This window comes from Asterias amurensis, chromosome 15 (genome assembly GCF_032118995.1).
Source record: "Asterias amurensis chromosome 15, ASM3211899v1".
Taxonomy (NCBI): domain Eukaryota; kingdom Metazoa; phylum Echinodermata; class Asteroidea; order Forcipulatida; family Asteriidae; genus Asterias; species Asterias amurensis.
Window position 1 is genome coordinate 12166906 of NC_092662.1, and position 14380 is coordinate 12181285.

Genomic DNA, 14380 nt, shown 5'->3' on the forward strand with positions numbered 1-14380 from the left:
CTGATTGATGTATTTATTGACTTTGTACCTACCTGTACCAAGCGATCCTTGTCTTGTAATCCTTTGGTTAATCTCTGGATGATCTTATCTTTATTCTGAAGCTGCTGCTGAGAATCTTCAAGCAAACCCTGTCAGTTAACAATCAAAAATATGATCAGCAAATTGTATCGTACATGTACACCCAAAACTTAATGTAGTACCAGCAAAGGTGCATGCACAACTTCCAAGTTTATAAGTGCTTTGAATATTCAAGATTTTAGCCAAGGAAAACTGACTGGGTATAATTATTTTTAAAAAGATTTGGGGTTGAAAAAAAAAAGAAATCTTCTAGCCACAGGACTTGAACCTGTAATCTCCAGATTAACGAGTCAGAAGTCTACCAAATGAACTATTTACTACATAACAGCATGGTACATGTACATGTATGTCTCTATCTTTTATAGCCAGTAACATGGGAAACAAAGGCCCTCAGGCCACAGTTATTAGGTTAACTTTTTTATTTCCTGGCATGTGTTGCTGGCTTTTTGTATGTTCTAGTGTGTCATTTTCATTATTGTCTTGCTCGGTATTGTTAGATTGAATTGTTGTCTGAATGCCGAATAAATAATAATAATAATAATAATAAAATAATATTTTGGAAGTCTACCTATTTTGTCAAAGTTTTTATTTGTGGGTGCCAGTCAGAAGCCAGCAGTGTACTCAAAATTGAAGCCATGTCAGTGTGTGTTAGATAAAGATACTATGTAATTCAATGTACATGTACCTGGTAATGTTGCTCTACTCCATCAATCTTCTCATCAGTCTGTAACTTGGCATCCTGTAACTGACCTTTCAACTCCTGTCAAGGGTCAAGGGTCAAACAATGTCTTCATAATTAATCTTTAAAACAAGTGCTAACAGCATTGATATTTGGACCTTGGAAAAAAGTAAGACCATTTTATTGAATACAAGGCCTGTACACATGGTGTACAATGTAGGTGTTAATAGACTTTTCAGGCCTTATTAATAAACTACAATAAATCTGATTTACCCAGCGTAAACAAAATCGGAAAATTGACTACATGTAAAGTAGGAAGAATATCATGCCTGTGTTAAAGACTCTTGACACTATTGGTAATTGTCAAAAGACCAGTCTTCTTACTTGGTGTATCTCAACATATGCATAAAATAACAAACCTGTGAAAATATAAGCTCAATTGGTCGTCGAAGTTGCGAGATAATAACAAAAGAAAAAACACCCTTGTCACACAAAGTTGTGTGCTTTCAGATGCTTGATTTCGAGACCTCAAAATCTAATTCTGAGGTCTCGAAATCAAATTCATGGAAAATTACTTCTTTCTCGAAAACAAAGTTACTTCAGAGGGAGCCGTTTCTCACAATGTTTTATACTATCAACCTCTCCCCATTACTCGTTACCAAGTAAGGTTTTATGCTAATAATTATTTTGAGTAATTACCAATAGTGTCCACTGCTTTTAAATAAACATTCACTACATTTTAACATTTGAAATCTGCTATTGCAAACAACTCAGGCCTGGAATTTCATTTTTAAGAAGGCAAGGCCATTTTTCATTTTGCTTAGGAGTTGCACTAAGGCCAAGAACTGGGAAACAGATGTGTGATGCTACATGTAAAAGAAAATTTGCAATGTATTCCTTATTGTGTTGACTCAGCAGTTAGCATGTTAGACATTTCTATAAATAAATACTTGTAATCAGACCTTGATAGTCAATTCTCTCTGTTCTAGAAGATCATTAAGGTGTTGCTCAGCTTCATTCCCATCTAGCCTCAGTCTGCCCAGCTCATCCTGCTTCCTAATCAAACTCTTTTGAAGTCGCTAATGTCAAGGAACGAAAAAAATTATTTTACATTTCTATCAAAATAGGTTTCGACTCAAAGGGTTTGGATACCTTTGTAGATCAAGTTTTTTGCCATGACATGAATCCCTATTCACTGTGAATGAAGATGTATGTAATACGTACAAGTATAATTTACCTATATAAGTTTTTCAGACTTTTGAGAAAAACAATGTAAAAATCACATAGCTATGTTTTCAGGAGAGTCACGTAAATCAAATGTACATGCTCAAATAATATTCATGTAAATTGTTTTACTTGTTTCTCAGAAACTACAGCACCTACGCAGGTATTATTCAACTCTTCACTATTAATATCTCATTTACCTCATTCTGTAGTTGTTCACTATGAATATCTTATTTACCTCATTCTCTAGTTGTTCATTATGAGTATCTTTTTTACCCCATTCTCTAGTTGTTCATTAGGAGTATCTTTTTTACCTCATTCTCTAGTTGTTCATTAGGAGTATCTTATTTACCTCATTCTCTAGTTGTTTACTATCAATATCTTATTTACCCCATTCTCTAGTTGTTCATTATGAGTATCTTATTTACCTCATTCTCTAGTTGTTCACTATGAATATCTTATTTACCTCATTCTCTAGTTGTTCATTATGAGTATCTTATTTACCTCATTCTCTAGTTATTCACTATGAATATCTTATTTACCTCATTCTCTAGTTGTTCATTATGAGTATCTTATTTACCTCATTCTCTAGTTGTTCACTATGAATATCTTATTTACCTCATTCTCTAGTTGTTCATTATGAGTATCTTATTTACCTCATTCTCTAGTTGTTCACTATGAATATCTTATTTACCTCATTCTCTAGTTGTTCATTATGAGTATCTTATTTACCTCATTCTCTAGTTATTCACTATGAATATCTTATTTACCTCATTCTCTAGTTGTTCATTATGAGTATCTTATTTACCTCATTCTCTAGTTATTCACTATGAATATCTTATTTACCTCATTCTGTAGTTGTTCACTATGAATATCTTATTTACCTCATTCTGTAGTTGTTCACTATGAATATCTTATTTACCTCATTCTCTAGTTGTTCACTATGAATATCTTATTTACCTCATTCTCTAGTTGTTCATTATGAGTATCTTATTTACCTCATTCTCTAGTTATTCACTATGAATATCTTATTTACCTCATTCTCTAGTTGTTCATTATGAGTATCTTATTTACCTCATTCTCTAGTTATTCACTATGAATATCTTATTTACCTCATTCTGTAGTTGTTCACTATGAATATCTTATTTACCTCATTCTGTAGTTGTTCACTATGAATATCGTATTTACCTCATTCTCTAGTTGTTTACCATGTACAGTTGATTTCAACTCTGACACCTTGCCTTCCATATCTGACATTGCTGCTTGGTATTGTTCCATACCCTGTTATCCAAAACAAAACAACATCAGTCTAACATAACGCAATTCCGTCTTGTTAACTAGTGTTATATGCACAATCTGTACCTTAAGGATTGGGCTTGTGGGGTCCTACTATTGTTTTACAATTCAATTTTCTAAAGAATTCCTCTGTTGGGTCCAAGTTGTAGGAAGACAAACTTTGTGGGGTCTATTGTGTAGAAGACCCCACAAGGGCACTTCCGCAAACCCACACCACCAAGCATGCAAAGCTGTGTAGAGTTTACACTGAAAATCTATTTGAAATATAACTGAAACTACAAACCAAACCCAGTAGCGTGTCTTGGTAAGAGCACTGGATTCAAGCTCCAGGTGTTTGATCAGCTGAGAATGGGTTTGAGTCCTGGTCGGGACTGTTGTGTCCTCAAGCAAGACACTTAAAGGCAGTGGACACTATTGGTAATTACTCAAAATAATAATTAGCATAAAACCTTTCTTGGTAACAAGTAATGGGGAGAGGTTGATAGTATAAAACATTGTGAGAAACAGCCCCCTCTGAAATTACGTAGTTTTTGAGAAAGAAGTAATTTTCAAAGAATTTGATTTCGAGACCTCAGGTTTAGAATTTGAGGTCTCCAAATCAACCATCTTAACGCACATAACTTCGTGTGGGAAGGGTGTTTTTTCTTTCATTATTATCTCGCAACTTCAATGACCAATCGAGCTCAAATTTTCACAGGTTTGGTATTTTATGCATATGTTGAGATATACCAAGTAAGAAGACTGGTCTTTGACAATTAACAATAGTGTCCAATGTCTTTAACCATGAATGCTTCTGATGGAGGATACCCCCATCTGGGTGATTGCAGCTCACACCTTGAAGTGGCTTCCAGGCTTTGTGTGTCTGGCGACTTGCAAAAGAAAAAACAATAACAAATCCAATCCAAATCTCCTGAATGTAAACAGCCTTTTATACATACCTCAAATTTGTTTTTCTGTGCTTTATGCATGGCTTCTCTTGCCTGCACGAGGGCGCCCTCACGGTCATCAGCTTGATCACACAGCAGTCGAATCTGAAGACAACAACACATGCCTTCCAGTAAGCCTTCATAATTGTTAGTACAACTATATGACGAAAACAAGGTTTTCCAATGTCTATTTTTTGTGTTTATTGAGTACAAAATATATCAAATGACAAGGATCTACATGCGAGTTGTAAAAAACAAATAATAAATGCATTCTGTTTGAGCATTGTCACAGATTAACCAGTCAGTGATCATATTCACTTCCTTAAAAACAAAGCATGCTTGATAAAATTATTTAACAAGTAAAATTTTGAAATGAGCCAGTGGCAACAGTACTTTACATGACGTTTTGACTGGTAACTCGCTTTAGCCTTTCAACATTTGTCTATGCTAAGTGACTTTCTATGCTTAACAACTTTCTGCAAACTGAGCTCAGATTCTAACAATCACCAGCTACTTGTCAAAGGTTTGTATGCTTTGTTTTTGAAAGGGCAAGGGCACCATGGCGTTTTCTCCTTGGTAAAGGGCACCCTATGAGGAAATTGTAAATTTCTACTGAAGCATTTTAGGGCACCAAGGCAATGACCAGGGGGCATGGAGGCAATCGCATGAAGTATCAGGCTTGTAGTCAGAGCATTGACACAGCTCCAATAGTCCCATTGACTAACCTCTTCATCTTTAGCTCGAATGGCTTCAGTCAAACCTTGTATGTCCCATTGACTAACCTCTTTATCTTTAGCTCGAATGGCTTCAGTCAAACCCTGTATGTCCCATTGACTAACCTCTTTATCTTTAGCTCGAATGGCTTCAGTCAAACCTTGTATGTCCCATTGACTAACCTCTTTATCTTTAGCTCCAATGGCTTCAGTCAAACCTTGTATGTCCCATTGACTAACCTCTTTATCTTTAGCTCGAATGGCTTCAGTCAAACCTTGTATGTCCCATTGACTAACCTCTTTATCTTTAGCTTGAATGGCTTCAGTCTAACTTTGTATGTCCCATTGACTAACCTCTTTATCTTTAGCTCGAATGGCTTCAGTCAAACCTTGTATGGCTTTGTCTCTCTTCATGGTGTTACTCTCCAAGTTCTTCAATTCCCTTTCCTTGTCCACGACCTCATCTTCTAAGTTCTACATGTTGGAAATAAAAAGCAAGTCTCATTTGGGATTACAGTACATACCTGATTGTGTGGGTTTTTCCCCATTACCATTTTCGTCCCACATCTAAAATTATATGTAGACATTTCTTCTTGTTTCCTATTCATCCTGTTAATGGTGCTAATTGTGCTGTTGGATGTGTAATAAACTAAATAAATAAATGATAGTATTGAAGTTGTACATTCAATCTCTCACTCTTCTCTGGTATGCTTATATACCTTGGCGAGTTTAGAGTTCATGCATTAGGCCTAAAAAAAAAAAAATGTTGGATTGCCCTATCCCGAGCGACCGTAAAATGAGGAAAATCTTGGTCGCATTTTGTTTTTAATTTTTTTTTTTAGTTTGGGTTTTCCCTTTTTTTTTAACTTCAGAATTGTGATTTCATGAATATTTTATGCTCAAAAACTGGTAGATTTGACACAAATATTTATTTTTGGCCGACTACTTAATACTGTCGACAACAATAATTATCCAGTGCAACCATGGTGCAACACAGTCGTGGTATTCAACGTTCACAAAAGCGCAACGGAGATCGATTTCCCTCTCACACATTTCAAACCGCACGCCCGTTTATCCGACGTCACTATTTCACGTTGAACAACAGAGGGCGCTGTTGCCAGTAATGCCCTTATATGGTATCGCTCGTTTATTGAATGGACGAAAAAACATGGTGAATGAAATGACTCTCGGAAATAGTTTTGGAAGGATTTTGCCAAAATAAAGATGCAAAAAGAGCGCTTAAAGCGAGATATAAGATGAAATACCTTGCTTGACAAACAGATCTTTCATGAAATATTTATGCAATTTTGGTAAAGCATTCTTTGACATCTCAAAACAAAAAAACAAAATATCCCGACCGACCGACCCAAGCAAAAAATCGGGTGAAAGGGCAACCCAACATATTTTTTTTGGAGGGCCTTACGATTGGTCAAAACAAGATCACATGGTAAAGGTTCACCAGTCTTAAAGATTGGGTCTCGAATGTTCGTTTAGAACTGACAGGGTTATGGCCATGCGATAAAGGACTTTATCGCAGCAAGACAGAGTCACCATAGTTTTATTCCCATTCATAAATGCCCTTTTGAGAAAAAGCTAAAAATGTTGGGAAATCTGTAAAACTTTTCTGTACATTTTTAATTCTTCCCCAGGATCCATTTTGCAAAGAGTAAAAATGCATATGGCACTGAACAACTGTGCAGACGTGACTGCACTATTAGATAACACATTGATTACCAGTTTGTGTTGTACACCTGTTTATACCACACTTAAAACATAGCCACGTAATCTCTTCTCGACCAATCAGAATGGATAAACTGTCCCGGATATCTATGAATCAATAATAATGATATAGTAATACTTGTTTAAATCCGATGTGCTGATACGCATTCAGCACTCATCTAGCCATACTTGTGTTGGCGCACAAGCGTACACAGGCACTAATAACACCTAGTGAAATATATTAGAAACCAAAGATACAAAATAAATAATGTAGTTTTGTACCTTTTTTTGATGATCTGCTTTCCTGAGAGAGTTTTGAACATCCTGATCAGAAAAAAATAGAAAGTATTCAAAATCATTTTGACTAAATGGGAAAGCATGCAATAATGCAACATGCAAAACCTTACTGCGATCATTTACAAACAGTCAAACATGAAAGGGAGTCTAAGAAAGGAATCAATAGAAGGCATCTGAAAATTGTGACGTGTTATGGCCGAGCAGTTTAAGAGCAACGGTCTGATGTTTCTGATCAGCAGAGTGCAGTTCGAGTCCCAGTCTTGACACCTGTGTCCTAAGTAAGACACTTATTTATGATGCTTCGTCCTCCTATCTTTTGTTGGCATGTGCAATTCAGTTTTTAACTGCGATACATGTTTTAATAAACCATTTTTAAATTGAATTGAATTCGGATGCGATGTAAAGCCACTGGTACCGTTTGTTGTGTATAAATGCATGTAAAAGAACCCAGTGAACTTATCGAAAAGAGTAGGAGTTCGCCCCGGTGTTCCTGGTTTGATTGGCAGCATATTGAGCAACAGCACCTTGTAAACTATTACATGGTGCTATAAAGGAATACATGTAGGTCTCATAGCTCGAAACGTAGTTCCACATACCATGCAGGAAAATACTGTATGTTGAAGCGCCCCGAGTGACGGATATGCGCACTGTATAAGAAGCCACTATTATCATTATTTGTTTATGTCATTGATACGCAACACACTGCAATACCCATCATCATACCTTGATATCCTTGTCTTTATTCTTCAACTCTTGCTGCATATGTTCTGAAGAAGTCTCAAGATCTTTCAGTCGTCTTTCCTGTTCCTTGTAAGCTTCCTGACAGAGGGCACAAAAACCAAAATGTACATCAGTTGAAATATGCAATTTCTGGAAAAAACTTTCTCTCTGTTTAGGGAAAGTTGTAAAATATCATGAAAAGCAGCTGACCCTGGCCCAAACAATAAAAGCAACCTACAGAGCCCAAAAAGGTTTATCGCGATTCAGAAACGCAATGCATTGTGGGAAGGAATATGGGGCGGTTTCTATGCAGTTTCTACGACTCGCGCACGCAACGCATATACCTTTGTGTGGGTTCAACAGCGCCCTCTCTTGATATTTTGCTATTCGCGATAAACCTTATGTCATAGAACGGCTAAAGCAGAACATTTTGTTTTAACAAATTCTGCTAAGCGAAACTAAGCAGGATATCAGTTTACATTTGTGTGTTTTTTAGCTGGTAACCATATCCTTAGTTACATGTCTGTTGTGTTGTCAGTAAGCCTTCAATAAGACTCTGCTAGGTTCTAACTGTCAGGCCATTTACAATTTTTTTTGCATTTATACCATAGCTATGCATAGGTTCTTTTGGTTGGCAAGCAGTTTGCAACAGCTAATTCTATTTTATAACTTCTACCAAAGAAGTGAGTAACAATTACTGAATGTGAATTACTTGATTGATATGCTCCCCATGCTGTACTTACCTCATATTGTCTGTCTCTCTCCCTGCCATCAACCTTCTCTCTGTCCAAGTCATCTTTGATTCCCTGTAAATAATATTCTAGAGTGAATACATGTACAAGCCACTCATTGAAAACACAGAGAAGAGTTCCCATCACCGTGGTCAAGTGGTTAGACTGCAGGGCTTGCAATCACAAGGTTGTGGGTTCGAATCCCCCAGCTAACCGCTGATTTCACAATGACTAGAATAAATATTGTCGTCTGGTTACTGAATCACACTTTCTTAATTTGCGTAATTCATTATAGACGTGAAACCAATGTTTGTATGTGAGAGATTGGCTGTTGCCAGCTTAGTGTTTATATCCCTTTGTGGGAGTTTGCCGAGTTCCCTTAATGGGAAGATCATTCAAACAACAAACAAAGCAGATCAATGTAAGGTTTGAGGATCTGGGCCCAATGTCATAGAGCTGCTTAAAAAACACAACAAGCAGACACTAACAACCAGAATAAGGTTACCAGCCAAATAGCATTTCATTTAAGACTGGTATCCTGCCTCTTTTTGCTCAGCAGAAATTTTCTAAGCAATGTTTTCTGCTGAAGCAGCTCTATGAAATTGGGTCGTGCAAAGTGATTGAGGTTGAAACTCATAACAACTTGTGAAAGTACTGAGTAAACAGTGCTTAAAGGCAGTGGACACTATTGGTAATTACTCAAAATAATTATTAGCATAAAACCTTACTTGGTAACGAGTAATAGGGAGAGGTTGGTAGTATAAAACATTGTGAGAAACGGCTCCCTCTGAATTGGAGTAGTTTTCAAGAAAGAAGTAATTTTCCACGAATTTGATTTCGAGACCTCAAGTTTAGAATTTGAGGTCTCGAAATCAAGCATATGAAAGCACACAACTTCGTGTGACAAGGGTGTTTTTTTCTTTCATAGTTATCTCGCAACTCCGACGACCAATCGAGCTCAAATTTTCACAGGTTTGTTATTTTATGCATATGTTGAGATACAGCGAGTGAGAAGACTGGTCTTTGACGATTACCAATAGTGTCCACTGGCTTTAACACACATCGATATAATACATGTAGGTAAAACACTGTTACTGAATTGGTCAATCCTTGCCACATTTCCTACATTACCTGTAGCTGAGCATTCTTATTCTCTAGTGTCCTAGCTAGTTGTTGTAGTTCTTGTTGAAGTGGTTCCATCTTCTCTTCAATGCCATATTGCTTCTCTGCTTCTAGCTGGATTATCATGTCGTCTTTCAATCGAACAGCAACATTTAAATCTTCAATTTGTCTGCAGAGATATCAAAATGGATGTATGAAAAAAGCCTTTTTTTAGGATTCAAAAGTAAAAGAGAAAGTATACCTGTTCAGTAAATAATGAGTATACCGAGTTCTGATACAGCCTTTTATCACACCCAATGGGCACACAGTACACAGTATCCAGAGCTACACTTTGACGTATGAAACCTACATGTACATGTTTTTTTTTACATAGCACCATGTAAAGGTTTAAGGTGCAGTGGTGCAATATGCTGTGAGTTAGTGCTGGGCAAATAGTGAAAGTTGGTATTCGGTTAACCGCGGCTGGCCAACTATCCGAAATTAACCGGATATTCAGATATTTTTTCCCCAGTACTTCATGCTTAATTGTGAGCGCCACGACCGCTAGAGGGCGCTGTTTTGGGAGAGGCCGTTGTTCGTTTGTGGTCGTTCGTTTGTGAGTGAAATTTTGTGACCATGTGTAAGGCAATCGTGTGTTGTGTGGGCGGATTGATATTAGTTGTAGACAGTGTCACTTGGTTCATTCATAAAAATAACCGGATCTAATTTAAAGATGGCGATTCGCTTTTTCTTTTGATATCGTGATTGACTCTACGTCATGTAGAAGGAAAACTTTTGAAATCTTTCAACAAAATGTCGGAAATGTCATTGTTTTAACTCTTCACGGAGGTGAGCATACTTACATGTAAATACTTATTTTATGCTGTTTTATGCTGTCTTAATAGAAGTTTCATAAGGATTCAGACAACACTCCTATCGGTCGTCGCCCGACGATCACGGATAATAGGAATCCGGTTTCTTGGTTGTAATTAGAGGACTGTCCGGTTTGTTAAAAGGTATCTGCGCCCCTTGCGGATATCCGGTTAGGTCAAAAAACAGTATTCACAGTTACGGTTAGGAAAAACTATTCGCCATTAACCGGATATTCAAATTATTCGCCAAGGCCAACAGTGCAAATCAAACCAGGAACACTGAGGTGAACCCCTTCTCTTTATGATGAAAGCACTGGGTTCTTTTACATGCATACACAACACACGGGACCTACATGTACGGATTTAGGTACCATCCGAAAGACGCAGCAAACTATTTTACGAACTTTAAAACAATCTCTCTTTGGGAATTTATCACCGTATTACTCATTTATTGCGACAAGGAACAATTTTTGGACTCCCCTCCGCTTAAAAAGCAAATTTGCCACAGTCGGAGATCTTACAAATTCGGAACTGAAAAGAAAAAACAAATTTTCAAAGTTGGAAAGATAGAGAATCTCATACCTGTATGACGCAAAACACAATTTCCACAGATTTACATTAAACTTACACAGTTTGAAGATAATGATGGTAGAAAGCGTCCCTTTAATTAATAATAGCTGAGGTGCTGTTGTTTTTTGAGAAAAGTCACAACAATAATGTTCATTTCGTGAGACGAAAATTGTTTTAGCATGTAAAACATATACCAGTTATTATCATGACATGATTTGACTCATTTCTCAGAAACTACAGCACCTCAGAAAATATTTTTTTTAGGTAAGCTTTCGATTATCTTTATCTTCAAACCGTGTAAGTTTAATGTCAATCTGTTGACATTGTGTTTTGTGTTACAAAAAGTACCCAAATCCTTTAAATAGAACTTGTGACGTCCAAAGTCAATTGCTTGCTGGCACATCAAAGAGTGTAAGAAATGTACATAATTTGCTCCCTTCATACCTGTCTTTGTCTTGCATTGCCAGTCTATGATCTTCTTCAAGTTGTGCTGTATGATCTACCTGAGGACTAGTTGCTTGATTAGAAGCTTCAGTCAGGCGCTTCTGAAGTATCTCATTACCTCGTTTTAACGAATCACATTCCTTCCAAAACAAAACAATCAACCATCATCAGTTTCATTCTTAGTGTCTGCGCAAAACCCAGGACTGTATGCTTCGATTTTGACGGGGCAAGAGCACCAAGACATTTTCTCCTTGGTAAAGGGCACTCTATGAGACAATTGTAATTTTCTGCTGGGGGTAGCAATTCAAGGGCACCAAGGCAATGACCAGTGGGCATGGAGGTAATCTGATAGCAATCATCAGGGCCCATTTTCATGGCTCTGATTACCATACATGTAAGCACAGAATCGGCCTTTACGGAAGCAGGGAATTCTGTGCTTACGGCAAGCATATTTCACTGGTTAGGGGCAAATTTTAGCTTCTGCGCGTGCGAACTCCACGTTTCTAGGCATTCTCTGCTTACAAGGCTAGCGCAGAAATTAGGCGCTTGCACTTAAGAGGGGAATCGTGGCTAAAGCACAGAATTCGGCGGTAAGCAGAGCCGAAAGTGGGCCCTGTTTTGCCTGTTTTGACTCAGATTCCAGAGGCTATGTTTCAACACTCCTCACCGTGTTTATATATATCGCATGTTTAAACATGACCATGTGATCTCTTTTTGACCAATCAGAATGTATGAACTATCCCATGTATTTATGAATGAATGCCTATTGTGTGTCATGGTAGAGCTTGATATTTGAAGACTCACTTGTCTGGATTGTTGCAATGCTACTTCAAGACGTTCTCTTTGATCCGTTAAGGCGCGGTTGTTTTCTTGTCTCAGTCTATCAGTCAGTGTTTCTTTCTCATTAGCCAGACTCTCCACAGCATTTCTACATCAAATCCATACAAGTCATATCAGAGAAATAATGGTAAAGCATTAGAGGCACTGGACACTATTGATAATTACTCAAAATAATTGCTAGAATACATAATAACTTGGGGGTGGGGGGGGTTATAATTTCCTAATCGTCTTCACCTACAAATACACTACTTCAAAGCAAATATGAAATTATGCCATTGTTGGATGTCAATATTAGTGCTGGGCGAATAGTGAATTTTTGTTATTCGGATACCGCTGGCCAACTATCCGAAATTAACCGGATATTCGAATAGGTTTTTTTTGCCACTAGAGGGCGCTATTTAAAAAAAAAAAAATTAAAAAAAATAAAAATATTTTTTTTTTGCCGCTAGAGGGCGCTGTTCGTTTGTGAATGAGATCTTATGGGCGGATTGATATTAGTTTTAGACAGTGTCACTCGGTTCATTCATAAAAATGACCGGATCTAATTTAAAGATGGCGATTTGCTTTTTCTTTTGATCGTGATTGACTCTACGTGAAGGAAAACTTTTGTAATCTTTGAACAAATTACGTCAGAAATGTCATTGTTTTAACTCTTCACGGAGGTGAGCATAGTTAAATACTTAATATATGCTGTTTTATGCTGTCTTAATAGAAGTTTCATAAGGATTCAGACAAAACATTCATATCAGTTGTCGCCCGACGTCCGCGGATATTCGGATATTAAAGAATATCCGGTTACTCGGTTGTAATTACAGAATTATCCGGTTTGTAAATAGGTATTCGCGCCCTATGCGGATATCCGGTTAAGAAAAAAAAGGCATTCGCGGTTACGGATAGGAAAACCTATTCGCCATTAACCGGATATTCGAATAATTCGCCCAGGCCTAGTCAATATTAAATGGGTCTGCCGTTTCACCATGTCCACACAGGAATGTTTTTAGTCAAATGGTCAAATTCGATGTCATTTTGATTAAATATTATGGAAATGCAAGAAATTACTACAATTTTGTAGACTGAGAGATTTGAAACGTGACGTCATTGGGTAATCTACTATTTGCAGCAGCTTTCTTTGAGACCCGAGGTTTACTAATGTGACTTACGATGCTTTGACTAGAAGCTGTTGCTTCTCCATTAGATCCTTCTTTAAACTCTCTACTTCAACCTTCAGTTCGATATTCTGGAAATACAGCATACACAAACAGCACAGTTAAAAACAGAAAGATAGTTGGCATTCATTACAAACTTGTGATAATCCTCCTGCTTGGGCAGTTCTGGTGGGAACCCAGATTAGGAACACATACTGCAGTTGCATCGAATATCGCGATATTAATTTGGACACGATTTCGATATCGGATGGATTTGGTTTAATCAAAATATCAATATATCGCAATATATCGATTGAATATCGCGATGTATTTGCAAGCTGAAACATCTTGCACCCCATACGTTTGGAGTAAAACCAGAAGAATAAGTCATCAGAACATCTCTCTTATGCTAGGACTGTCTCTTTTACAACTTTCACTTGGAGTTTTAAGACTGATGATGTCAAATTTCATTAATTGCGATTATATCGAATATCACGATATATTGTCGGCGATATATCGTGAATAAAATAAATCGATATTGCCCTAGCTTAGTTTAATTTATTATAGCATGTACAGCATTCAAAAAACCAACTTTCATTGTTTCTGATTTTCCAACACGGGCTCCAAAAAGAAGAGTTAAGAGTCATGTCCCACTCTGAAGTCCAAACTCTTTACAAGCTCTCTTGGTACTGTAAATGTGCCCGACGATTTCAAACTGCCCACTGTAAGTACATGTATGTAGCTGATGCATCTTGTATGTTATTTAACAGCGTTGAATGAATACTGGAGGTAAACTTGAGACAGACTTGTTATCTTGAACCTGTTTATACTCTTAACTGATTGATGCTTACATTGTGCCCTTATACAATATAGCTTTTCTTTCTAACATGGAACTTTTGGGATGCTGGGTGGCAGCAGACTTGTCAGGTTAACCCATTGTTTTCGGTAATGTACAGATTATTAGAACTACGTAAACAATGGATATTTACCTGGCAAGTCTGCTGCCACCTAGCGATCAAAAGTGT

The 14380-nt window shown here is 37.2% G+C and overlaps 1 protein-coding gene across 2 annotated transcripts in view; it reads right to left on the minus strand.

Moving 5' to 3' along the window:
* LOC139947862 (uncharacterized) overlaps positions 1-14380 on the minus strand; it is a 71262-nt gene that overhangs the window by 46169 nt on the left and 10713 nt on the right. For both annotated transcript variants that reach the window (XM_071945684.1, XM_071945682.1), the window contains exons 5-17: positions 13371-13447; positions 12175-12298; positions 11371-11510; positions 9515-9674; positions 8396-8458; positions 7656-7751; positions 6918-6959; positions 5271-5390; positions 4216-4308; positions 3170-3262; positions 1720-1836; positions 764-838; positions 33-128 (exon numbers count right to left, since the gene is read on the minus strand). In XM_071945684.1, coding sequence (XP_071801785.1) covers positions 33-128; positions 764-838; positions 1720-1836; positions 3170-3262; positions 4216-4308; positions 5271-5390; positions 6918-6959; positions 7656-7751; positions 8396-8458; positions 9515-9674; positions 11371-11510; positions 12175-12298; positions 13371-13447 — 1296 coding nt within the window. The remainder of the gene's footprint in view (positions 1-32; positions 129-763; positions 839-1719; positions 1837-3169; positions 3263-4215; positions 4309-5270; positions 5391-6917; positions 6960-7655; positions 7752-8395; positions 8459-9514; positions 9675-11370; positions 11511-12174; positions 12299-13370; positions 13448-14380) is intronic.